The sequence below is a fragment of the Euprymna scolopes genome, chromosome 15 (genome assembly GCF_053919585.1).
Source record: "Euprymna scolopes isolate OS-2025 chromosome 15, ASM5391958v1, whole genome shotgun sequence".
NCBI lineage: Eukaryota > Metazoa > Mollusca > Cephalopoda > Sepiida > Sepiolidae > Euprymna > Euprymna scolopes.
The window spans coordinates 88021260-88048891 of record NC_136496.1 but is presented as its reverse complement, the minus strand read 5'-3'; the positions used below and the strand labels follow the sequence as shown (position 1 = coordinate 88048891).

The 27632-nt window shown below is 31.2% G+C and overlaps 1 protein-coding gene across 2 annotated transcripts in view; it reads right to left on the bottom strand.

The window, feature by feature from the left end:
• Positions 1–4993: 4993 nt before the first annotated feature.
• Positions 4994–27632, bottom strand: part of LOC145293960 (uncharacterized) — a 64563-nt gene continuing 41924 nt past the window's right edge. The window contains exons 6-14 of one of the 2 annotated variants that reach the window (XM_080140831.1): positions 24141–24550; positions 22199–22300; positions 21716–21787; positions 21246–21365; positions 20814–20872; positions 18137–18226; positions 15722–15766; positions 12441–12496; positions 4994–9207 (exon numbers count right to left, since the gene is read on the bottom strand). In XM_080140831.1, the coding sequence (XP_079996957.1) occupies positions 9113–9207; positions 12441–12496; positions 15722–15766; positions 18137–18226; positions 20814–20872; positions 21246–21365; positions 21716–21787; positions 22199–22300; positions 24141–24550 (1049 nt within the window). In that variant the 3' untranslated portion in view covers positions 4994–9112. The remainder of the gene's footprint in view (positions 9208–12440; positions 12497–15721; positions 15767–18136; positions 18227–20813; positions 20873–21245; positions 21366–21715; positions 21788–22198; positions 22301–24140; positions 24551–27632) is intronic. The other variant, XM_080140832.1, reaches the window with a different exon arrangement.

The following is a 27632-nucleotide window of genomic DNA, read 5'->3' as shown; positions in this document are numbered from 1 at the left end:
AGACATCAAAAACAGGAGAAAAAGAGTACAGTTTTTTTTTTCTTTTTTTTTTAAAAAGATGGATACTGGATAGTCGTTTTTCACACACCCATTTATCGTAGCCAATGGGCACACATTTATCAAGCAAGTTTACATGTGACCTCCAATCCATCTGTTTATTTTTTTCAGGGATCTGGTTTCTCCTTTGTGTTGGGAAGTAACCTAATTTTAATCTGAATATTTTTCACTTACATTTTATACTTATTAATTATTATAATTATGAATATCATTTTTGTTACCGTTATTTATTCATGTGTATATTGTTATCAAAAGGTGAAGTTTATTTTGTGTATACCTACATTTGCTATTCCACTCCTGCAGTTTAATAAATTTTAGAGTTCTTTAAAGTTTAGGATAGCTAATTTCTCATTTAAACAGTCTACATAGGTCACCTAAGTTTCAACATGTGCTGGCCTGCTGCAATAGTTTCCACTATTGGCGAGCGTTCATTTTCCTTGAGCTCCCAGTTGTGGTTTGCTAATGCTGTTTTTATTCAGCGTTTTTTTTTTTTTTTTTTCAATGTGCTTCTATGGTTGTAATATCTACTTTTAAAATCCAGAGGTCATTTCTACATATTTCCTTGTTATTCAGGTTTAAAAATCTATGCTGAAAATATTTTGTTACCAATATCAGAAAGATTGAGATGGTTACATTCATCTTTTTTTCAGAAAAAAAAAAAAAAGAAAAAAAAAATCTGTTCAGGATTCTCTAGGTTTCATCCCCCATTGAACTAGTGTTTGATCATATGGTTAGAGGGTCATAAAAAAGGGAGGGGGTATCCAAAATTACAAAATATGGCTGATTAAATAAGTTTCAAGATTTATTATGCTTTATATATATGGTCCATATAAAGTAAAATGAAAAATAAATGACTTCTCTTATAAGACTAGCACAAAAATAGGATAAGTCATGTTGATAAAAAAAAAAAAAAAGACAACTTATGTCTACTATATTTAATATTAAAGAAAGTGTTGTGTTAATTTACTATACAAATAACTCCAATCAAACACACTGCATAAAAACGCCATCTTGTTTTTCAGTCAATATTCTACAACAAACAAGATCACTAATCTTTTGAAGATTACAGTTAAAAGTCTTCATGCTGAACAAAGTTAAAAGACCCAAAATGATATGGCTGACATTGAGGATTATAGTGAGCATATTCCCAACCTAAAACATGAATAAAAAAAAAAAAAGCCCAGGATATATTTAATTTAATCAATGATTCTAAGAAAACTACAGCTGTCCAGCATGAGGTTGGTGATGCAAGACGAACAAAACAGCAAATATACAGCTTGAATCAATTAAGCTTCAACAGCTTAAAAATTATCTTATTTATATTCTGGACAAGAACAGACAATGGATAATCAGTTTGAAGTGACAGATTCACCTGTACTGGAGGATCGAACCTTTAATCTCTAGCAGACTAAAACTATTGTGATACTATTGATGTTGCCCACACCCTTAAGTGTTAGGGGAGAGAAAAAAGATGAAACGAAATAAGTTATCAGTGGAACAAAGGTATAGGAAATAGAGTTGATGGAAAGATAATACATGGGAAGTTGTTCACCAAGGAAGACAAAAGGAAGTTGGCATGAAATTGGTCAAGAAGTGATAATGGCGATCACAAAAGGAGGGAACAATGGATGTAGATATATTTAATTGGTTTGTGGGCACTTTGGGGAGTGTCTAAGTTTTGAGTTGAGGGCAATTGTGCGTTTAACAAAATGAAAGGCAGATTGTGGTTCATAGATAGGAAAATGAATTGATCAACTGACTGAAACAGTCGACAGTAGATGTAGATGTGGACTATAACGTGTAGAGTTGATGGTGTCATACACCTAGAGTGCAACTAATATTTACAGAAAGTGTTGGAGTCTATTTTTTTTCTCAAATTTTATTTTTTATTTTTTTAATACTTGTGACCCAGTGAACCCCTCGACAGCCAGCAATGTGTGAGAAACGACTAAGCCGAAAGAGAAGAAATCCACAGCACAATGTTGAGGCTGACGATGTAAGCAGGGTAGTATCACATTTTAATTAAGTATTATTTAAGACCCATATCTAATCATGGCTGATGGAACAAGAACAATATATCCATGACCTTTGTAAGCACAATGCCCATTCACCAAGTCTTGTTTATCTGTTGATGTCACAGATTGGTATTAGCAGATAAACGACTTATGGTTTTGTGCTCACAAACTGAATGGTGGGCATTTTCTATTTGAATTCCCAAAGATGCCAGCTATTTGTGTTGTTCCAAACTGTTAAGGAAACTTAAAAAAAAAAAAAAAAAAAAAAAAAAAAAAAAAAAAAAAAAAAAAAAAAGAAAAAAAAAAAGAGGCTCAAAAGTTGATCTTTTCTTTTCTGAAAGGAACACTTATTTAATATTTGGACATGCATAATTAAAAAGGACAATTGAGATTTTTTAAATTGTATTCAATTAAAACTTATAATTTCATGACATTAATGGATAACATTGTCAAAATAAAATAAAAAACAAAACAAAAATCTATATACAATTTAAAGTGTGGCAATAAAAATCTTTTACGTAAAAAAAAAAAAAAAAAAAAAAAAATCCATGTTAATTTCAGGTTGAAAATTTAGTTTTCATATACTTTTTAAATGAGATTTGTTTTGTACAATCTTTTCCTTGATAATACAGCAAACATTGAATTATTTTCTGATAAGGATCTAAAAAGTAGGGTCTGGCCGATTCGGCGTAAATTAGCGCTTTGTCATTTTAATCAAAGTTTTGTTTATAAAAAACAATTTTTTTTCTTTGAATAAACTCAAATTTTTTGAAACCTAAATTAAAAAATAAAATTTAAATGCAGTAATTTAAAATGTTTTAAAATTTAAACTCAAGCTAAATTGATTAAAGTAAAAAAAAAAAAAAAAACTCATTAAATATATTTTTAAAATATTTGAATTTGATATTTTATTAGTTTTTCTTCTTGAAAACTTTAAATTTCAAAGAAAGTAACAATTTTTACCTTTTTTAAGCTTTGATCTTTTTTAAAAATGAAAAAATATGAATTAATAAGAATGGGCACTTGTACATTATCAGAACAAAATTTTGGAAATCGTAATACTGAATTTCACATTAAAACAATGTATCTATGTATTCCTCGGATTTTTAAGAGGATTATATCCTAAAAGTATGAAAATTGATAAGGTAGAAAATTGTTTATTAAAGAAAATAGAATTTTAAGAAAACGATTATTATCGTATTATTGCTTATTATTTCATTTCAATTTAAACAAGATGGCCACAATTTTGCACCTGCTAACATGATTAAGATTTTTTAATGGAAGCTAACATTGTAATTTATTAGAATTAAAAAAAAAAAGGCAGTAGAAACCATTGTTTTTTTAATCTGAAAACTCCATTTATCAACTACAAAATTTCGTTCTGATAGTGTAGAAGCACCAAAAAATGAATACAAAAAATACAAAATTTATTTCTCAGTCAATTTTAAAAACATTCAGATTATTTTTTATTAATTGCGGACTATTATCCTCATCTTAGTTGTTTCATGACGTTTCAGCCAACCATTCCGCTGGCCTTCATCAGGTGGTAACCGCGATGGCATAGGAACTCTAAATCTAACTGCATTCTCAGCAAGTACTGCCATCCATAGTTGTTGTCTCACCAGGTTTTGGCCAAATAAACCTCTGCTCAACAACAACGTTGTGAAAGATGAGGATAATAGTCTGCAACAAATAAATAATACTTATCTCAATTCCAATTAAATAATATATATACTGTTTTTTTTTTTTTAACTTAAACTAGAAATACTGTTATTTTTAAAGCTTATTAAAGTTAATTATTCATTTCATAATTATTTACAACACCCTTCAGGAAATTAATAGGGTCTAATGATTAAACTTCTATTGATTCTTTTAATCTGTTCATCAACATCACTATATTTGAAGTTTTTGTGGAGGGAGATATCCAGCAATTAACTTTGAGAAATGCATCACATCCTTTTTGAACTTAAAGACATCTATAAATTTTCAGATGGTAGGAGGATGCATTCCTAGTTCATGCTGTAAACAGTGATTGGCAGCTTCGGCGTGATTGTAACAAAAAAAAAAAAAAAAAATTTTGCAAAAACATGATTTTTCTTAAAAACAGTTAAAGTGATATAAACATTAAAAACTTTGAACTGTGTTTATTTAAAACACAAAAAACATTCAGTCGTCAATGAGATATTTACATATTGTTTTTCCTTAAACTCTTAAAACTAAGTTTTTAATCCTAAAAAAATTTAGAAAATAAATGCCCAAAGAGTTTTGCAAAAAACATGATTTTTCTTAATAAAGTGATTTTTTTTTTTTTTTTTTTTTTTTTTAATTTAAAAAAAGCTATAAAATCTTTATAAAAATGCTGACTGGCATGATCGATGCTGAATTGTCCATATAGCGAATCTGCCATGTCGCCAAAACAGCCACGCCAAAAAGTTTCATTTCCCCTAAAAACAAGAAAATTTTTCATATCTAACAGAGAAAGTTGAAAATTTCAATTTTGTAGTTTTTAAGACTAAGACAATTTTTCACAAGATTTTTTTCACCTTGTTCTCTTAGTAATAAATAAAATATTTCATTAAGTATATTTTTTTATATATATATATATATATATATATATATATATATATATATATATATATATATTTTTTTTTTTTTTGAGTTATCTTTACCTTTTGCTGTTGGGAGAGGGGGGAGTAGAACAACTTTGCAAAATTTTTGTCTCGACTATGATAATTGTTTTGACATCTTTTTTTGTTTCTTTTAAATCCATTAAAACTTTGTGTAAAAAGTACGTTTTAAGTTTATTATTTCTGCCAGAAAGTGTAATACTATTTTTAAAAAGTAATGTTTGCTGTAACAAAGAAAAAGCATGTAACTTTAATATCAATAGTCAACATTCAAAAATTTAAACAAAAACCAACTGAAATATTTTCAAATATTTATTCATGATGTTAAAATAGGAAAATTGTTTTTGTTTTGGACTTTACAAGAGTTTTGGTAAGAGGAGGGGGTAAATAACATCAACGTTTGGTGTATTTTAGACAGGCTAATCTAGTAGCACAGCTTGTATGTTCTTATCAGAGATCAGAGTTTAGGTATGTTTCAGGGGAAGGGGATAAAAAATCTGCTTATTTAGAATTCAACCTATTCAAAAAAAAATTTTTTTTAAATCTTAAACTTTATGATGTACCTGTCATGGAACGAAGATGTTATATTTGACAAATTTATTATTTTTTTTTTAAACTAAAAACAAAAAATGTTATGATTAAATAAGACTTTTGATCCACCATGTTTTATAAATGAGGAGGGAGACAACTCCAACTATAGAGATGAAAATCAGCTGTATAATGGCTACAATTTCCTATTAAAATCACTGAAAACTAAAAAATGGATTTTCTATAAAAATTCAAAAACAACTTCATCACTTTTTTTTTTTTCTTTATGATCTTTGGGATATGACATCTTTGTTTCAAAGTGTTTTTCCATAATACTTGTTTTTTTTTTATTAAACCTATTTAAAAATAGGTTTAATTACAAATAAGCACGAAACAAAATCTAACTACTTGCTTGTTTTCTCTAAAATTTGAAATACTTTTTTCACAAAAATCTGCATACTGTAAAATTAGAATCATATTTACAGTAGTTCTTTAAGATTATCTCAATGATCAAAAAACGTTTATCAAGTTTAACTTGCCTACAAAAACACTGGTCTAATATCCTCATTAGAATGTCATCTAAGGAAACCAACATTTATACAAAAAAAAAAAAAAAAAAAAAAAAAAAAAAAAAAGAAGTTTTCTGTAGTAAAAGATTTGGGAGTAGTAAATATATAAAAATAAATAAAAGATAAAAATGCAGATAATTCTCAAAGGCTTTTTAAACTTAGCAGTTAAAACATTTAGAACTAGGACCCAGTTGAAATTCCACTAGGCTTTCAACATCATTCTGTATAATTTACTGTTAATATTCCTTTTGCATTATAAATGCTGCAAAGACTAAACTCATTTCCTTCAATAATTACAAGAAACCTTCTCTACTACGAATAACAATGGCTATCTGAAAGTATATCCTTTAAACTCCTCGGCCTAACGCTCTCAGGAAACATGAGTTGGAACAATTACATCGAGAGTATCGCCAGGACCGCTGCGAAGAAAGTAGGTTCTCTTTACCGTGCTAGAAAGCTACTAACGCCTGAAAGTATCCTATACCTTTATAAGGCCACCATTTGCCCATGTATGGAGTATTGTTGTCATATTTGGGCTGATGCATCTACCACTAGTCTCGCTCCTAGACAAGGTTCAAAAGAGTCGCCAATCTGATAGGTCCTGAACTGTCATCTAAACTTCAGCCTCTGTCCCATCGAAATGTTGCATCCCTCTGCCTTTTCTACAAGTACTTTAACGGTGAATGCTCTGACGAACAGCAAGCACTTGTGCCCCCTTGACATAAATACCCGACAAACAGCTAAATCCCACCCCTTCACAGTAGAGATCCCTAGATGTAAGAGAGCCTTCTACTCCAGTAGTTTCTTCCCCAGGACAGCTAGACTTTGGAATTCCCTGCCGGGTCCCTGCTTCCCCAATCGTACTGACATGCAGAACTCCCTACACAGTACCCCTGATGTCCATATCCCTGATAGTAGCCCCCTACAACAAAGTGGGAATATGGGGAGTAAAAAAAAAAAAAAAAAAAAAAAAAAAAAAAAAAAAAAAAAAATGGCTCTTTTTAAATAAAAAAAACGTAACAATTTTTTTAAAAAACAATATCCTTTATTTTCTTACTATAAAAGATAAATCAGCTAAATATTAAACTCGATAAAATCAATATCCATTTTTGAAGTGTCTTAACTGCTTTAGTCAATGGGACTAAATTTGATTTTAGGACAATTCATTTTAAAATGGGTAAAGTCAGAATTGTTTACTTTAGCGACATCAAAATACTCACCAATCACCATCTTTGCTAATTGGACAATCAATCTTTTTGCCGCTGTGTATGAAAGATGATAATGTATATACAAACATGAAATTGCCTCAATATATTAATATAAGTAAATGTTTACATTAACTGTTTAATATTTATAATTTAACTTCTGTTAAATGTCATTGTGTCCATTTTCTTGATTTGTTATTTGTAAATTATTGATTAATAAGTATATAACACGTAGGAAAAAAAAAAAAAGATTGTCAAACAAACTGACAAAAAGTGGAAAGAAAGAAAAAAAAAAAAAAAAAAAAAAAAAAAATCAATATTCACCAATGAAAAAAAACAAATCAGAATTTTCTTTCATGCTGCCATAACTTAAAAAAACTCCTATTTCCATTTGACAGCAATGACAACTTTATAGATAAAAAAAAAACAGACCTAAGAACTAATATAAAGGAAAAATAAAATCTGGTTGCTAAACCAGTTTAACTTTTTGTATGCAAATTTTGCTTAACCTTTATTAATATTAAAATGACTTTCCTGTTCATTTTCAAAGGCAACAATAAATTTTCTAAAACTAATCCAGAATAAAATTTATATTTTGCAGTCAATAAAAATAAAAGGGGAGGGGTACAGTGGAAAACAGTAAGGATAAGAAAATCACATGTAAATGGAATAGGATATTGTAATACATGATGAATTTTGAATTGCTGGTTTATTTTATCTAAATAAAAAATAATGTGATCAAGATATTTTAATTCAGAAAAACTGTTCAAGTAGAAATAATTAAGAGATTAAAATATGAATGTAACCAAAGATTGGGTTTAGAATTTTAGAGATTTTTTGAAAGAAATAATTTTTGTAAAGATCCTGAGTAAATATACATGGAAGAAGTTCAAGTATTGATTATAATTTTATACAATTCCAAGTTATTGACTTATCTTAGTTGATTCTTTATAACGCTACCACCATAAAGTTTTATTTTTTTGTAAAGGAAGAAAAAAAAAAAAAAAAAAAAAAAAAAGATGGAGTAAATATTTCAATAACAAGAAATTTTCATTTCATTAAACACTTTGGTTTTCAGATTCATTAATTTTTTTTTTTATACATATGATTTTAGGTGCTACGTTTGTATGGCAATGTAGAATGCTCACCATTTTAATGTTTGGGTGTGTCGGGAACTTTATTTGCAATACTATATTTAATGTCTTTGGTACATAAAATAAACATTCTGCTATTGTATACATTCATCTATAATCATAAATTCTAAATGAAAATTTTTTTGCAAATTCAGATTCTAAAGTTTTTTACTATTAGAAGAGCATTTACTCTGAAAATTAGCAGAATAAAAAAAAGTTCCTTTTTATGGTGGCTTGATGGTAATAAAAAGATGAAAGTATGCAATATCCTCAAATCATATGCTAACATGATAATTCACTTAAATTGTGGGAATTAGACATCACTAAAAATAAAATACCCCAACACATACAGGAAAAACAGTTTTCTCTTCTAGAACAAAGAAGTTTTAGTAATTTCCCAAGCTTGTTAAACTTAAATTTTATAAGTGAAAACAATTTCATAATTAGTTGAAAAAGGTCTTAAATGAGCGCGAATGAGAAAATTTAGAAAAAAAAAAAAAAAAAAAAAAAAAAAGGAATGAACAAAGTTTAAATAAAAATGTGATTTGTGGTTTTAATTTGTTTTAAATAAATGTAAATGCAGAGGGTAGAATTAAAGCCTTAAAACAGAAAAAGCATTTAATTTAAAATATTCACAATAGAATGATGCTAATAAAAAGCAAAAAAAGTGAGAGGGGGGGGGAATTGTGCAACTTTAAAGACATTTTTCTCATGAGTAACAATGAAAGCTTAGAACCCAAACTTTTCAGAACGACACAACAGTAATAGTCAAGATGAATCAAGCTCTAATTTTATGGAATTTGTTCAAGTATGTAAATGTAAGAAATGTTAAATAAAATTAGAAGTCATAACACAAAAAAAAAAAAAAAAAAAAAAAAAAAATCACAGCCAATTAGAATTGTTAATTGTTGGACAAAGGACAACATTTTCCACTCTTCTTCTAAGTCCTTCTTCCCAAGTCGGTAAAAGATATTTTTTTCAACGCCAGGGTTTGTGACTGTTATTCTTCAAGGTACCAGCAATTGCTTTTGTTGCCACAATACGAGTAGCAGTCATTTTACCTGGAACAGAAACTGAAAGAAAGATAAAATACATAAATATATAATATTTATACAGACTTGTACAGGCTTTCTACACTGGCATGACAATATTATTAATAACTACAGATTAAAATATAGATATCAGGCAAAAATCTGTTTTCATTTATGTGTTCATATTGATATATTTTTCAATATGCACAGCTAGATGAAGAGATTTTTCACCAAATGGGATTTTGGTTATTAATAAGTACAGATTAAAACATTGTCATGCCAGTGCAGCAAAGCTTACATATGTCTAAATAAATATTAATATAAATAGCTCTATAAATTATTGAGCACTTATATAAACCTGGTGTATATGCTCTTGATTTTTATCCAATGAATACATTTTTAGTTTCGACTAACATATATTCGCACAAAAACAGAGGGAGGAGGGAGTACTTATGCAGAATATGGACTATGCTTTTCTCAGATAGGATTTTAAAATTAAATTCAATTTTTACAGTATCTTGTTTATTAAATTGTTATGTGAAAATACATGTGATACTATGAAGGTGACCCATGAGTCCCTAAGTGCTGAGGTGGGAACAATAGATAGGAAGTGTCATACAAATGTACAATGAAATGGGAAGTAGCAAACAATGAATCTATAGGTATTTTTAGATTAAGCCTTTTAGATTTGACAATGACAATACAAGCCTACAGACTACAAGGGAAGGGCAGCTTCTGGGTGGCCAGGGTGGGGTGGGGGGCGACTTCAGATACCGACGCAGAGAGGACAGTTGACATCAAGTTATCGGTTGCGACGGATGAGAGCTGATAGCGACACGTACGGACAGTTTTTAGAGCTGACTGCGAAACAGAGATGGAGACGAATTGCGACTAACAGACGAGCCTAGCATTGGTAGTATGCAGGGGTTGGACTATAGTTCTCCCACTTTTTTTTTCTTCCATCTCATTAAAGTGGCCAATGAGATTGGCCTCTCCATTAATGCTGACAAAATAATTGCAACCAAGGAGAAATTAGGCTAAAAGCAATTTCAAATAATAAAAATAACGGCATTAACATCAAGTCAGTTAAGGAATTTGTATACCTCATCAACATCCAGTCATTGTAGACATAAAAATCGATAGAGGAAAGTCCTGGGGTGTCCTTGATAGTCTGCACACTATATAGAAGTCCTCCATCTGAGGGCCTTTTTTTTTTTTTTTTTTTTAATGCTACAGTGGAATCTTTTTCTACAACTCAAAATTTAGACAATTAAAAAAAAAAATAAATAAATAAAACAGCAAGAAGCATCATTTAACAGAATAAGCACAAGGACGTCGGAAGTTGCTTCAGTTGAAGGAAACGGCCAAGAAATGCCTACATAGGCACCTTCCTCCTATCTTAGACTTGTGGAGAGAGACGGCTTCGGCTTCCTGACTACTCTGGGACCAACAATCTCCTATGGAATCCATTACAAGATAAAATTTGGTTAAGAAACTTCATCACGTATTGATGATCTTGTAGAAGATTCTTGATGTTATTTGGAGAGCCGATCAGCAACAATAGGTGATATATAGGAGGAAATGAGCCATAAGAATCCAAGAAGGATTTTAGACCTGATTGAGACCTCTCTGAAGATGCTGAAATGGATCAGTTATGTACATAATATTTTGTACAAGATGGAATTATTTTAGTTTTCAGGCATTCCAACAAACTCTTCAATGAAAATATCTAAACCACATACGCATTGACTTCCAAGGAGTAAACAACACAAGATGACTACAGAAAATATGTACTGTATACTTAAGTTTTAACATAATTTTGCATTAAATTTATAATCTGATCTTTTTGGGGGAAAAAATAAAGAGGATAAATTAATCCAGATTTCCTAGATTTAACCATAGCTGCATAATCAGTTTAATGTCCATTTTACTATTTACAAAGAAAAATGTGAGCATATGGTCAGGGTTAGAAAAGTAAAAGGACTAGTTAAAACTGGAAAAGACAAAGCCAAGATATTCTAGTAAAAAATATAAATTTATAACTTAAAATATTGCAGTATTAAGAATTTTAAAAATTCAATTCAAGTTATAAATTTATATTTTTTACTAGTATATCGTCTTTTTCTTTTCCAGTTTTAACAACTAGTCCTTTTACTTTTCTAAGCTTAATCCAACCATATTACCACTCATGCTCACATTTTTCTATCTAATCCATGATTTTTCCAGGCATTGCTTTGAAATATTTTCTTTTGTCTTCAATATCATATGCATTGTCAACAATCCATAAAAAAATTACCAACTTCTTAAATTGACTAAATAATAATAAAAAAAATTAAATGTAATTAAGTAAATAAACAGAAAGGGATAAAATAAGAGAAACAGAATTAACGGGCAGCTTCGTAAGCTAAATATTATTAGCCCTAGCATGGCAAAGAGCATCACTTATGTTAACTCTCTATATAACCCAAATAAGATGGCATGTGAGCAACGTTCCCACTATGATTTATGAAGGTTTTGACAACGAAAAAGTTGCTATGGTAACCAACAGCCAATCAGAAGAAACCGTATCTCACATTCCTTACTAAATCTGAGGGCTTTTGAACACCAGTACTTTTATAACTTGTTCTAATGAATGAAAATTGAAAATTTTTATTTCAAAATGTAGCCGAGAAGGTGACCTATGAACTGTAAAAATTGTTTGAAATTTGGTCACAAAATGAGTGAGCGGTGAAACTTTAAAGCAGTTCTAAATGAGTAAAATCAACACTTAACCATATGTTCAAACATTACCGTGTTTGAATGATACTGGCATGTATTGGACAACTTTTAGAAATTGACTTAAACATATCTTTGGCCAGGTCCATCCCTCTTTATCAAATCCATCCTTATCCCTTCTTTCCTGATTTTCTTGGATTTCCCCTGTAACCACAACTGTTCTACGTCTAACCTAAGAACTTGCATCAATTCTTTCAACACATATTTAATATTCCATCTTTTAGGTCAGTGATGTTAAACGTGGCACAGTTTTACAGTCCATGTTTATGACCAATAACCTCAAATTTTAATTCGATATCTGGCCCTTTCATACATACGGCATTAACAATGCTGAACTTTGCATCCCCATCAAGTGCAAATTGTCAGGAAAGGTCAGTCTGTTTTAGCAACATCTTGCACATGTTTAGTTGTTATCTTTAGAATGTCAGATCACATTGTGAAAAAATGTTTTTAGTTTTCAAGCTTCAAAAAATTTAAACAAGCACATCAAACCTACTCACCTACATTATTGGCCTTTGGTTTAAACGCACTTGGCTGTGCAATTTTACGGATGGATCTGGAAAACAAAAGGGTGAATGATATTAGGGTTACAGTTATTATATGAAATACAAAAATATTTAATGCAATTTTATTATTTATGAATTGCACTAAAATTAGTCAAAGAAAAATTAAATAAACATAGTTCATACAAGTGTAGGACAATAAGCTCCCTTTTGGGCAGCCGAGGCTTCTGCATTAATAAACCTTGTACCAAACTTGCCCTGTACTCATGGGGGAGATATACAGATACAGGCCGAGGCAGATATTTAAAAATATCAGCACATATCAGCTTGGCTCAGGTTACCAGATGATGGCTGCCGATCCAAAATGGTTTATATAACCTGGTGCAAAAGAGACGAAGGTCAAACCTGGTTGCTGTCAGAATATTTTTTAAACAAGATTTTAGTGTCTTTGTGTTTTGAAATATACACATTTCATTTTCTCTCCCTTTCTTTCATTCTTCCCTCTTTCTAGCACTCTTTCAAAGAAAGAATTGAGTTGAAGTTGAGACCTTAAAAAAGGTGAGTTGTGTGCCTTGATGCATACAGTGGTTTGGACCATGACTGAGAAAGTCTTGAATTTAAAATGCTCCTTAAATGTTGAAATAAATAGAATTCTATTTTTATAGGAAAAAAAAAGAAGCTTATTGCTTATTTTATACAAGCATTAAATTTCAGCCCAACGGTCCTTGCTGCCATTAACATGCTGCCCATAATGATGTCAAGAAGACCCACAAGAGACTCACTAGCAGATGTCGCCAATATCATCCTAGTGACCTATCCTTGATGTAACGAATGTCTACCATCCAAGTACTTATCACTTATTTGTCCAGGAAGCTAGTTGTCATGCCAGGATGTAACAAATCCCAAGAAACATCCCCACCACAAACCAAGTAACAAAAAACACACACACAGATATATTAGTTTTTCAAAGAGTGCGGATGATATTTGTTCACAAGATTACAATCTGTAAAGTACATGATCATAAGCTTGTTTGCTAGTCATTACTAGATTCCAACACTGGTCAATTGAAAGGTCTTAGTGCTACAACAAAAGAATTTTCTCAAAACAAAACCACAACTAGTTTAAAAACGAGTAACAAAAATTTTCTTTGAAGGTCAATGATATTTGCAAGTTCAGTAGAAGCAAGTAAGAAATCTTAGCCCAACTAAGTCCAAACAAGTTCAATAGCTTAGAAATTATGAACCTTCTGTTTCTAAGAGATACACAAACCTAACTGCCGGCTAGATCCCAGAAAACCATCTCATCAAGATGACTAGAGAGCCAACTGACCCCCCCACCCGCTTTACTGAATATTATAGACATACTAGCAGTACCTGCTAACCAGCGTTGCCCGGTGGAAGCATGTGCCCCTCCCCCTCGAATAAATTGAATTACGGTTTTTGTTGCTGCTGCCCAACCCTCAACCTCATGTTATGGATTTCGGAATAGATACCCCCCTCCCCCAACTCCTTATGGTAAGAACGACTATCAAAATGGATACCCCCAACCTCCCCATGACAAGAATGGGCAAAGAGAGGTGGTGTAGTAAGGATATTGAAAAATCCCCAGCCAAAAAAATAATAGCAATGAGGGGAAAAAGAAAAAACAAAATTTAGACGCAGTAGGCAGCCCAGGTGGATGGAGGGGTTAAAAAAAAAAAAAAAAAAAAAAAAAAAAAAAAAAAAAAAAAAAAAAAAAATACAAATAGTAGGCAAGCATCCTAAAAAATAGTGGATACAAAAATATTGACATCAAATATAAGCAACAAAACACCAATAACTAATAAAATTAATAGAAAAAGAAATCTGATATACGGCGCCATACAATCAAATGTTAAAAACAAAATTTGAAAGAAATTTCTAGATCTCATCAAAAAGCACTTTCCCATAACCAATCCCTTACACAAAATTTTCAATAAAAATAACCTAAAGTTATCATAACTGCTGCAAAAATTTAGAGATAATTAAAACACATAAAATATTAAATAAAAGCAATGAAAACAATAACAAAAAAAATAAAGTAGACATGACAAAAATAAAACTAACATAAAGGACACATATGTAACTAGTAGAAATAATAAACCAACTCCGGACAACTGTGTACGCACATGTATTTTTAAATAGTATTGCAAAGTTAATTAAATTTTGGGTTTGTATTACTCTACATAGATTCGAAAAAGTTGTCAAAAAACAAATATATAACAAATGTTATCAAAGGCAACAGTTACTTTTCTACCTAACTGAATGTTTTTAGTGTTTTTATTTAATGTAACATGTTTATTATTTTGTATAGTTTTTAGAATCTGTATAGTAAAACAAACCCCAAAAAAAGATACCATAAAAATTTAAGGGTTTATATTACAAAATAATATTAGAAACACTCAATATATGTCAGCCTATGTCACTGTAACATATATTGAGCGAGTCTAACAGTATTTTGTATAGTTTTAATTTGAACTTATTTTCCCAAACGTAACGTATTCAACAGGGAGCTAGCCGCCATTTGTCTTTTTCATATATCAATAAACACTGATTTTCGAACCGAATAAACATTTTACATTAAATAAAAACACTAAAAACTTATCCAGTTAGATAGAAAACTTATCTTGCCTTTGATAACATTCGTTATATATTTGTTTTTGAATCTAGGTGTATAGTAACCCCCCCCCCCCCTTTGTTTTCATTAAATTGTTAGAAAGTGCGGAATAGTTAGACCAATCAGGGAGTATTGATTTCATCTGTCTCCCTGAAACAGTAGCCGGAAGGAGTCAAACATGAAGAAAAGTTTTGGTTTTTTGAAGAATCAGATTGAATAATATATTTGAGAATAAACTTTCAGATACTAGGGCATGACATGATCAGCTGAACGATTGTATCTCTAAGAAAAAAAAAGCAGTATATGAAAGTAAACAACATGCCATCTCATTTCCTGTCAGGCAGATAACAATCGTACACACTATATGATTGTATTATTCCAGTCCTGATGTCATGCTTTTCATAAAGATTCACTTCTAAATATAAACAAGTACAGCTCATACAAACTTCCATCTTTATAAATTATCAAATTCACCACATCAACTTTTTAGATCCTCGGGAGCACAAATTTTAAGTTAAAAGTTCAATCTAAGGGTTAGTTATAGTGTTAACAGAAATAACAAAGGGTCAACTCCTAAAAGCCTCCAAATTAGGACCTATCCAATAGATCAAGAAAAAAACAAAACAAAAAAAAAAAAAACTTACTGGTTTTCTTGTTTAGTTTGAATCTTTTTTTTCTTCATTATTTGTCTGAAAATAAAAATAAAAACTAAATTATTTAATGTGAAGGAAAGGAATGAAGTTGATGAGAACATTAGGATACGAGCAATCACAAAAAGGTTGGTTATAGTCAGCTAATGTACTTCCTAACTGCCAGCGTAGCGCTACCGAAACCAGTGACAAGGCAAATCAGTTCCTTCACTTTTTTCTCACGCTTATGCATGTACACCTTATTACATTTTTCTGATCTTCGGAGTGTAAATAAAGACGGTGTTATTTTTATCTTTATAATTTTGTTAATTTTAATTGTATACTTTTAAATAATGTTTTCTTACATTTTATTTCAATAAATCGCTTCACAATAGAAATACTGAAGAATAAAAGTGAAGGAACTAATTTGCATGGTCACCGTTTCCAGTAGCGCTACGCTGGAAGTTAGGAAGTGTGTTAGCTGACTATAACACAAAGGTTATAGTATGCCATGTCAAGCCTTGTTAGGTAGCTGGATATTTTGTTCATAGTCTGGACTAAAAACAATCTACATTTACAAAGTTGGGGCTATTGTAGGTACTACCATAACCAAGTCAAAATGAATAAGAATAGAAACAAAGGGTGAACCCCACACTCTCCAAAAATTTCAAATTGATACCACACCAACAGTTGCAGTTTTATGTCATACTCAGAACAAGACAATGTAGATAAATCAACTTCTTAGACTGATAAATTGCCTTTAAATTTTTTTTGGAGGAGTAGGTGATTGCTACCATCTGGACTTAGTCAAGTTAGAAATAGGGTTAGTATTCTTGAGTTTCCATTTACAGGAGTGTATAAAATTATCAATTTTATCAGGCACCAACAAAGCAAGATTTAAAAAATAAATCTATATAATACTAAAAGTCTATGGATCTTGTATGTTTGCAATCAGATTTCCGGTTTTCAACATCCGGTTGCGCATGCGTAAATAGCAACGTTTTCAATCCGTTATTCCAATTCCGGAATTTTTATATCGCTTTTAATACAAACAATTTCATTTAATTTGATCAAATAGTTTTCTGTTTTTTTTTTTAACGGCTAAAAACATTCAACTTCGTAAAGTCTGTCGCAGTTTCAAAAAAACTTCTCCCTTTTAAAAAACAACACTCATTAATAGAAACAGCGGCGGTGAAAGAAAACACCTCTCACTTTCCCTCTAATAGATTTCAACACTCCTACTCCCTCTGTTTTCGTTACGTACGCGAGAAATCTTTAATTCATGTAATTATAAATAAATACTTTTATAAAATCAACCGTAGTTTTTTTTTTTTTTTAACGGCTAAAAACATTCGGTTATCTTTCAGATGCAAGGTTCATTGTTTACTTGCGGTTTTAACGATGTAAGATTCTGTTGTACGGAAGACCAAATCGGCCAAATGTCTATGATGTTTTTATTGGCGCTTTTCTTCGTATTTTTAATAACATTTTTTTGCACCATTTACAAGTTCTTTTTAAAATAATTTTTTTAATACTGTAATAGTAAAATAAAGATACATTTATTAATTATACGGAAAAAGTATCTCGTAATGTTTTCACACGAGATTTTTTTCCTGTTGATTTCTCTTTTTTTTTTAATATTAAAATTGATTTAAAGTGATTTTCAAGCCTTTAACATGACGGAGTTTATAATGAAAACCAAATTACCGTTAAAATTAAAATAATCTTTATTAGAAATTTGTAACAAAATAACAAAATTATAAAACTATTAGATTAAAATTGAGAACTTTTAATTAAACAACGTGAACATTTTATAATGAGTGTTTTCATGAAATGTATTTTTAATAATAAAAAAAGTGAACTTTTTTTACTTAAACTTCATAAAAAAAACGTATCCAATATAGAATTTTACTAAAATAATTTTACAATGGGTACTGAATGTTTGCTTAAATTAAATGAAAAAAGTTACATTTTATTTTCATTTTCTATTTAAAAAGCCATTATTAACATGTGGAGAGTGTTTTTTTAATTATTCTGTACTTTCAACTAACAATTTCATTTAAAAGATGATATATCAAAATTTGAATTTAACTATAATAAGGATTATGATACCTGTTCAGTGCATATTTACCTATAAGTATGACCAACCACTTATAATTCAGTAACTGTAATTTAAAAAAAAATAACAATTATAATAAACAGAACGACTCATAGAAATCTATCTATATTCTTTTTTCATTTTAATATACTTTCATAGAAATGCTTCTGTTATGTAAAAAAAAACTATTTTCTTTATGCCACAAGTGTCACGCTCATACATGAATTCCATAGCTAATATAACGTACTGACCCAACGGGTCACGGGTGGTCTAGTATGCATTAAAGTTTAACGGTAATTGAAGATAAAATGGGGATGAGTAGTTTTACTTACTTTGGTGAGGCTGGTGATGGGGAAACTGCTGCTTTTTTCAGAGATATTATTTTACCAAGAGAAACAGTTTTGTTTGGAATTGAAGCTTTTCTAAAAGAAATGAGGGTTAAGGAAAAAAAAATATATACAAACAACTTGACAAATAGAACACGGAAAACTGGAGACTTAAGAATTTAGGAAAATAAAGAAAAATTTGTTTATATGCTGTATGAACAAGGGTTATAATTTATAAAAAAGTTATAATTTATAAAAAGACGTGCTGGCTACTTAATTTTTAGAGAAATTTGTTTAATATATACTGATAGGATCTCAATATTTTCTGCTGATTCTGATATTTTTTCTAATACCAATACAATTACAGATTCAAATTCTTTTAAAATCTAATTAGCAATAGAGTTGTTTTCTTAATTTTCAGATTGCATATGTAACGTTACACCTTTACATATGTAGACCCAATACATTGCAGACTCAGTCGCAAAGGAGACAAATAGGAAAGAACTGTTTCAGATTTTAAGAAAAGGCCTTTATTTTCTCATTACGGCTGTGAAGTCACCAACGTCTATCGTGAGCCTTCTCTCTGACCTTCCTTTTTTAGAGTTTTTTTTGTTCATTACCATGATGGCATTTCACATGGTTTCATATTTGCATGTAGCTACCATACGCACGTCTATGCACGGTTACACATTTTCACAAATGTAATAAAACACCTGCGGAGTTGCGGGTGATCTTTAAATTTTAGTTTAACAGTTTAAAAATATTTATCATTTTATTGGTACTAAAAATGGAAAATTAAGTTTTAAAACAAAAATTAAAAGAATCGTTTTTGATATTAGAAAATAAGCACAAGGTTTTCCAATTTCAATACCCCAAACAATCCAGATTAATCAGCAGCACTAAATGTTTTTATACATTATAAATATAATAAAATACATTATATATAATGCAATGCTATTTCAAACAAATTGAGTACTGTTGAAGTGATAGTCAATGCTTGTATAAAGGCAACAGATTTATTAGCAGTGCCTGTTGCCGTGGCCTAGTGAGAGTTTACTGACTCAATAGTTGTTTTGATTCTAGCTTGGGAAGGGTTTTTGTTTAGCCACAATGAGGAGTTGTGACACAAGAAAACAGTATCTGGATGATATCTATATTTTTTTTTTACACAGGCATCACCACATTATCAAGGCCAAGAGGCCACTCGAGGATAAGGGTTAAAGAGTGTACAGTAGAAATTGGACAATATAGTAATCATTAGTAATGAAAATTCGGTAAATTTGTTAACTTATATGGAACGGCTCATCAAGAACTTATTTACGTTAGACTTGAAGACAACCATATTGCAGGCAGCCGGAAAGCAGGAAAACGGAAGACACTTCCACAGGCGTGCAGTTCTAAGAAAGAAGCTTTGTTCATGGAATTTACGTTTAGGTTCAGGCACAGATAAAGAGTGGGGGGGAATTATTGATAGTGTTTTCAGCTAGACGAGTGTTTCTTGTGAAAGTTTGGCGAGGGGGGGGGGCATAGACTGAAGCTCAGTTGAACACTTTCCATGAAAATAACGATGCATCAGAGACAAACTCGCAACATCTCTTCTGTGAGATAGAGGTTGAAAGGAAGAGAAAAGGACACCTCCTACGAGGCTACGAAGTCTATTTTGAACTATCAAGGCAGGACAAGTCCTTTCTAGCAGCTCCTGCCCAGATGTGGCAACAGTATTCCATCCTTGGATGTACCTAGCTCTTATATAGATAGAGAATTGCATCAGCAGTGAGATATCTACTGAATTGATAGAAAGATCTCACCATTTTTCCAGCGGCCTTGGCAACAGATTTGATGTACATGTTCCATTTAAGATCAGTAGTAACGGTCAAGCCCAGAAGCTTGTCAAAACTTGAGACCTCCTGAAGACGAGAGCCATTCATTTCAATTGATGCCAGATGTGGATCAGAATGTTGATGATGTAAAGAGAGAGTCTTGGTTTTAGATGCATTAAAAGTAACCAGCCACTCCTTTCCCCATTGTACTACGTGCTCAAGATCAGAGGAGAGAATCGGAGAGAACTTGGTCGTTTACTGTCTTAGATGTGCTACCATAAATGGTAGTGTCGTCAGCATAAATGTCTACAAATGATTTAAGGATGTGATTTGGAAGATCATTAATGTAGATCAGGAAAAGAGTTGGGCCCAGGATGGACCCCTGAGGGACTCCAGCATTAATACTGTAAGCTTCTGATTTTTGCCCCTCAACTACAACTCTTATGAACCTATCAGAAAGAAATGATTTAATAATTGAGAAGACATTTCCAGCTATACCATAGCTAGAGATCTTGTGAAGTAAACATTTATGCCATACCCTATCAAAGGCCTTAGATATGTCAAGAGCAATTGCCCTAGAAAGGTTGCCTCCGTCGAGAGATTTGCTAATCCTATGAGATATAACTGTAAGCACATCTGCTGTAGATCTAGCAGAACGGAAACCATATGGAGTGTCACTAAGAAGGTTATTTTTGTGGAGATGGTTGATTAAGGGCTAGAAAAGATTAACCCAAGATCAGAGTCATACTGGGAGTAACGGTAGCTAAGTGGTTACTCAATACTCTTGAAAACTCCTAAATTGAAGCCTCCCCACTGGATTTACTATCAGAAAGAAAGAAGTCAAAATGATACAAAAAGGATACTCTGTTTTTTTGCGCAATAGATATTTTTGTGTGGCATAGCTCAATTGTGGAGCCTTATTCTGAAAAAAGAAAATAAAAACTAAATTAATATATGTGCATTTAATTCAAATAAGATTTTGCAGGGATACAACAAGTGAAGAGAATTGGTCAAGGTTTTAATCCGAAAAATAAAAATTACTTCAGAGGAACCTCTATTTTTGTTATAATAGAAAAGGTTTAAGGATATCTGTATAGGTAGAAAAGAGGACATTACCAAGTCTGTTATGGCGGAGAAATTTCCCAGAAGTCCATATTTCTTGCATAAAGAATTATTTTAAACAGAATTGAGATGGAAAAGATCTAGACAAGTCTGTACTGTTCAAATGTTGAAATTAAAAAAAAAAAAAAAAAAAATCATGCAAAATAATTTTCATTTATCTCCTCAAGACTTACTATTTGATTTACCTTCACAGGTTTCTTTCGTAACTCGCGGGATTGTTTGATCAATGCCATTTTTTCTGCAACCGTTTGCTCAAAGAAGATTGCATGAATCTCTTGCCGTGAGGATTCCAACTAAAAAATAAAAATTTTTAAAGGTTAATCTGAAAATTTTGTAAAACCAAATAATGGCAGAAAATATTGTTTTTTAAAATTAAAATATTTGTTCGGGTTACAAAAAATCCCGAAAATCAAGTTTGTTTAGGGGGTCCACACTGAAAATCTCAAAAAATGATTTTAACCATTTAAATATTTTATAACATTTGGTTTTAAATTTTCAAATTAACCTTTCGAAATAATGGTTAAAAAAAAAAAAGAAAAGTGACCAAACTCCTGTTTAAAGTTTTTAAAATTTTAAATTAGAATCAAAAATGTAGATTTACCTGATTGGGTAATTTTAAAAACTTAAAATTGAAACGACTCACCTGGTTATGTATTCTGTCGATGAAATCCACATTATTATTGTAATCAATTTCTTTCAAAAGCAATTGGCATTCCTGAAGAAGAATTTAAATAAAATATTGGTTTTCTATGCAATTCAGTGAGGTGTGTGTGTGTGTGTGTGTGTGTGTTTTTTTTTTTTGGGGGGGGGGTCATTTGCTAGTCTCCACAGATAAACAAAAGTTACTCTTAAAGTAGTTTGAGTGATATTTAGAGGTGAAGTTGATCGTAAAGGTAATGTAGCAATCAAAATTTGTATTCTTATCTCTTTGTACCTACATTAAGGTTAAAAAAACAAACAAAAAAACACTTATTTACATTCACAATACCAGTACATATCTTATATAAAACAGACTGTGTCTAACAACTTGCGGAGCTGAAAGTATTAATATACTGGGATTAAATCAACTGATTTAACTGTTAATGAAAAAATATTAAAATTATAAATTTGAAATTCGTTTACTTACTGTCATGGTTTTTCTCAAAGATACAACTTTAGGACAAGACAATAGTTTTCTGGTGAGAAAGCCTTTGGCAGCAGCTGGGATTCTTTCAAGGACAGGATTTAACTTAAAAATTAAATTTTGAAATAAAATATTTAAATTTTATTCAAATGAAAAATAAAATATTCACAAATCTTTGGTTTGTAAATTTTTTTGTCAATCAGGAAACGCTTGTGTAAATATTACCCCTTTCTCCTCAGTTTATAATCCGTCTTCAGGTGCAATTTTAAACAGACCTATACTAAGAGCAAACAACTTTCAAAATTTTACACAAAATCCAAGGTTTTAATTTAGTATTAAGGTCTGTTCTTACTTTTGTAAAACAATGTAGTCTACTTTATAACTAGATATTCATTAACAGAAAATATTTTATAAAGTCCTTGCAGCAAAAGTAAAAATAAAATTTCTAGAATAAATTTTTGTAAAAGGAATCCAATAGAAATAATAATACAATAGTAATTGTCATACTATCAAAACGTTTTATTTTTAGGTATTTGTGATAAAATCCAATAAAAATAACAATATAGAATTAAGTTTGATGAAGGAAAAGTATTTTTGCAATAACTGTTGCTTGGCATCATAAAAACCAAAATAGATGTAAAAATATGGTTTCTAGACAACACCATGCACCATTTGTTGTATATAAGGCAAAGTTCTTTATCCCATGCAACATGATATTTAAATGCACTATTATATATACAACTTATTTAAGAGTAATACTATATTATTATTATAGCTCTGACAAGTAATGTTTCCTGTATACAACATTATAAAACAAGACTAAAGTTTTTTATTCTAGGGAATGCAGCATAAATATTCTATTCAGGATATAGAGCACTTAATTATATACCACTTACTAAATGTAATTCTGTAATGTTACTTATGACTACTGGCTAACACCGTGTACCCTTTTTTTGTATAAAATATTATAGAATTTTTTTTTTTTTCAGGTCAATACTACACGTAAATACACCTGCTCTATCCAGGATATTGAGCACTTTGTAGTAACTAACTTATACCACTTAGTAATAATACCATATTATGTATGCTATTAGGTTGGTGCAAAAATAATGCTTTTTTATATATATATATATATATATATATATATATATTTTATAACTTACTAACTAGCTCTACCTACGAAATAAATACTTAAAGTTTACGCATAAATCTATACTTTCGTATATTAATTTTATGTGAGTAAATTAAGTAGTTATATATATATATATATATATATATATAGTTGAACGTTGAAAACATTTGTACACCAACCTTATATTATGGCTACCAGACAGTATGTTCTTTGTCTAGGACACAACGTTATGAGAAATTTTTTATCTCGAGCAGCATTGTGTGTAAACACACTGAGCTTTAGTGAACACATTTGCCAAGAGATATCACTTACCAATTGCTATGCTGTATTATGGCTCATGGACAATGCCAAGTACTTCTTTTTGTACATATAAAAAAAAAAGTTATTTCTCGAGCAATGTAGCGTTTAAAAACATTTAAACTGCATCTGATAATCAAATCTATCACATCAAAACCATAATTATTTTGCAACCCCTGCTTCATTATAGACTCATGTGAAACATAAGTGGTAAATAAAATATGGAGTTAGCATCTCTAAAATTTATATAAAAAAAAAAAAAAAAAAAAAAAAAAGAGGCGACTTATTTACTGCCCTGAAGAATCAAGAAAACAAGGGAGATAATTCAAACTTTAGGTCTTTGTAATGCCTACAAATTCCCATTAATCACTTGAAAATGGTTTTCTTTATAAAAATAAAACAATGATCAATTTACATACTTTTTTTGAATATGATTTGTTTTGTCACAAAAACTTCCTTTAATAGGAAATTCTAGACAAAAACCAAAAATAAAAACAATTCACCCATTCTTCATACCTGATTAGGTTTTCTAACATTATCAGCACACACAGAAACAGGGGAAGAATCAGAAGACATGGCTGGCGTTTGTGGGACAAATAATTGCTTAATCGGCGTCTGCAACTGTCCTGGTTCTGTGGATGTAAAACTGATGTCAGGCGTCAAAAAATCACAGCCTATTCTTCCATTCTCCGGGAATTGTTTGAACAGTTTAATGCTTTCAAAGGTTTTCCTAAAATTTTCTTCATCTTCAACCATTTGCTCTTGCCAGTCATCAGAATCTTTTTTTAATTTGAAATAAGAATCCTTTTTTTCAGAAAAGAAACATTTCTTTTGGTCGTCAATGTTATTGTCCCAGTCTAAAGGATTTTCGTTGATAAGGGATGGTGAAGGGAGCGTTGGAGAAGGCAAGGGAGAGTCCACAGAAACTGAAAAATAAAGCAATCATTAATAATTCCAAAATTATATTTTCACAGAAACGGAGAGAAATTAACAGTTCCAAAAACAAAAATTATGGACACGTAATAGATTATATAAAAGGTTTTTCAGAAGTATAATTTTCTATTCAGCAATTTAAATGTTTCCACACCTGTAGCAGCAGCAGATATATTCACGATTTATGATTTTGAAGGTTTTGTTTTGTAAAATTATTGCTGATTGCTTGTAGCAGTCAACTTCCTTTCTGGCTTAACAAATCAAATACAACCTCTCTGGCAAGCTTAACTTGTAATGAAGTGCATAAAGATTAAACCAAAGCAACTCTCTGATTCTGAGACTGAAGACATCTCCATGTGGCATGGACTAATCTCCAAGCACTCAGTACGTTACACAATTCACCCGGGCCTTTCGGCCTGGGGCTCGAATAAGATAAGACAAAGAATCCTATCATGGCTACTGCCAAACGATAACTTCAATCACACATACACGAACTCCTTCGAACACCAAATTATCCCCCCCCCCACACACGCGCACGTGCTTCTAACTTCAACACACATCCAGGAACTCTCAGATCTATCTAATCTTTCATCAACGTCTATACCCATTCTATACCTATTAACTGTTTCCATGACCAACCCATTTTCTACAAGTCATACTAATAAAGATAAATCAAAAAAGTTATTAAATATTAGACTACGACTCATCTTTCCCAACTATATTTTTGGTGACTCCAACGTGATCGTAAATATACAACATTCATCGACACCTACACATTCCTTTCAATTTTTCCTCAACTTGAAATATTAAAGGGGGGGGGTCAACAAAAAAGGTCTTCTCGTGAGGACGAGCAGTTCTACGCATGCGCCAGATGACGTCATGACCTGATTTACTTTAAATAATTTAAAAACTGAACAAATTTCATGTACGTCGTGTTAGGTCAGTTGATTAGCGTGTTGGTTCATTATCTAAACGTTTTGGGTTTGAATCGTGGTGGGAGATGTCTTTTTATTCGATTTTTTAAATTTAAATATTGAACCAGTATTATTTAAGCCATTTTCATGTAACGTTCGTTTTTCTGTTTTTTTTTTTTTTACTTCGCTTATCCCCCCCCTCCCACCGACCACACCCCCCAAAACACCTGGGTACCCACCGATTTTTTTAAATTTTAATATCGAAACAGGTTTATTTAAGCCATTTTTCACGTGTTCGTTTTTCTGTTTTAATCGTTCATTTGCCTTACGTTAGTTTTTTTGTGATGACGTCATGACCTGATTTAGTTTAAATAGTTGAACTGACTAAATTTCATGTACGTCATTAGCTCAGTTGGTTAGCGCGTTGGTTCATTATCTAAATGTTTTGGGTTCGAATCATGGTGTGAGATTTTTTTTCGATTTTTTAAATTCAAATATTGAAGCAGAGTTATTCAAGCCATTTTTCATGTAACATTCTTTTTTCTGTTTTTTTTTTTTTTTTTTTTTTTTTTACTTCACTTATTCTTAGGTTTTCATTAACACCCCCCGACCGACCCCACACACCCAAAAAACACCCGGGTACCCACCAATTTTTTAAATTTTAAGATCGAAATAGGCTTATTTAAGCCATTTTTCACATGTTTTTTTTTTTGGTTTTAACGTTCTTTTTTGTTTTCTTTTTTACATTTAACATCGTTTGCCTTACGTTAGTTTTTTTTTTTTTGATGTTAATATTGAGTTTTAAAATAATGAATTAGTAGACCCTCGCTCAGTTCAAAACAAATTAATAGTTAGCCTATTGCTAGCGAATAGGGAGAAAATGTATAACGTCGAGGTGGCCATCTATAACATACCCCCGCTAATTTTTGAAATAGGAACACGCGTGTTTCTATTTCACGAAAACAGATGACTTGCATATAAAGATTTTATCTTTGCGGTTACATCTGACAGGGTGTGTCCAAACATCAGCATTTCCCGTCTGTCCCAATGATCATGCCAGCCGAAATCGTAATTCCATTTTATGACAGCTGTCATTAACGCTTTCAAATTTCGTAAAGTTTTACGTTGCTTGTTTGGGGAATTCTTTAACTGGATGTGTCTTAAGTCCAGCACCGTTATTCGTGCATTTAAGTTTCCCTGCATATACTTTGCACCAAACATTGAGTTTGGGTGGCAACTGCCATCGTCCTCCTTACTATTGTCATTGTCACTTAACCCATTTCTTTCGTCATCGATGCGTAGGCTTGTGAACTTCATTCACTTCAACCTTCATTCCAACACAGGAAAGTTTTGCCACACTAGCCTTCTCATATTACTAGATTTGCTTTTGTGAATATTATCACCAATACATATAGTTTTATTAACAATTTTCACTTCAACAAGTTTCCTCTTTCCATCACAGAAAAGTTTAGCCTTGTCGACTTCCTTAAACTTCTCCCTCTCGGATATTCTTTTATTATCATTGTCAGCAGAAATAGTAGCAGTAGCAGTATTAGTACTAATAACGTCACTAGCCCCAAGGTTACATTCTCGTACCTTTCCCGTGCTACCTAAATGAATTTCTTTCCTTTCACCATCCCAACTGCTTTCACTAAACTCATTATTGCATCTGTCATCGTCATTATGGGCTAACTTCTCAACTGAAGCTTCCACTGGTGCTATGAAAACTTTCGTTTTCTACATTTGACTAATCTTTCTCACTCGTCTTTTGGCATTTCCCACTCACATCCGCAGTAGACAAGCATGCTGCGAAATCTTTAGACTGTCTTCTATTCTGGATACAGTTTACTATACTATGCAGAGCATCTGCCTCCCTTGGCCAGGATAGGCAAACCGTCACATCCGATTTTCTTATTTTAATATCTACCCTATGCTCAATATTACACTCGTGGGATTCTTCTCAACTTGGGTAACGCTAAGATATTACCTGTTCTTAATTTAACTGGGGTGTAGGCTATTTCAGGCTTAGGAGAAACTAGTTGAGGTGGGAAATTCGTACAACTATTAGTGAACATTGCTAATGCACCTAAATGTTCTATTATTTCATCTATTTCTTTAGTACTAGTCGCTTGTCTCATTTTAATATTAGCTTTTTCTGTCT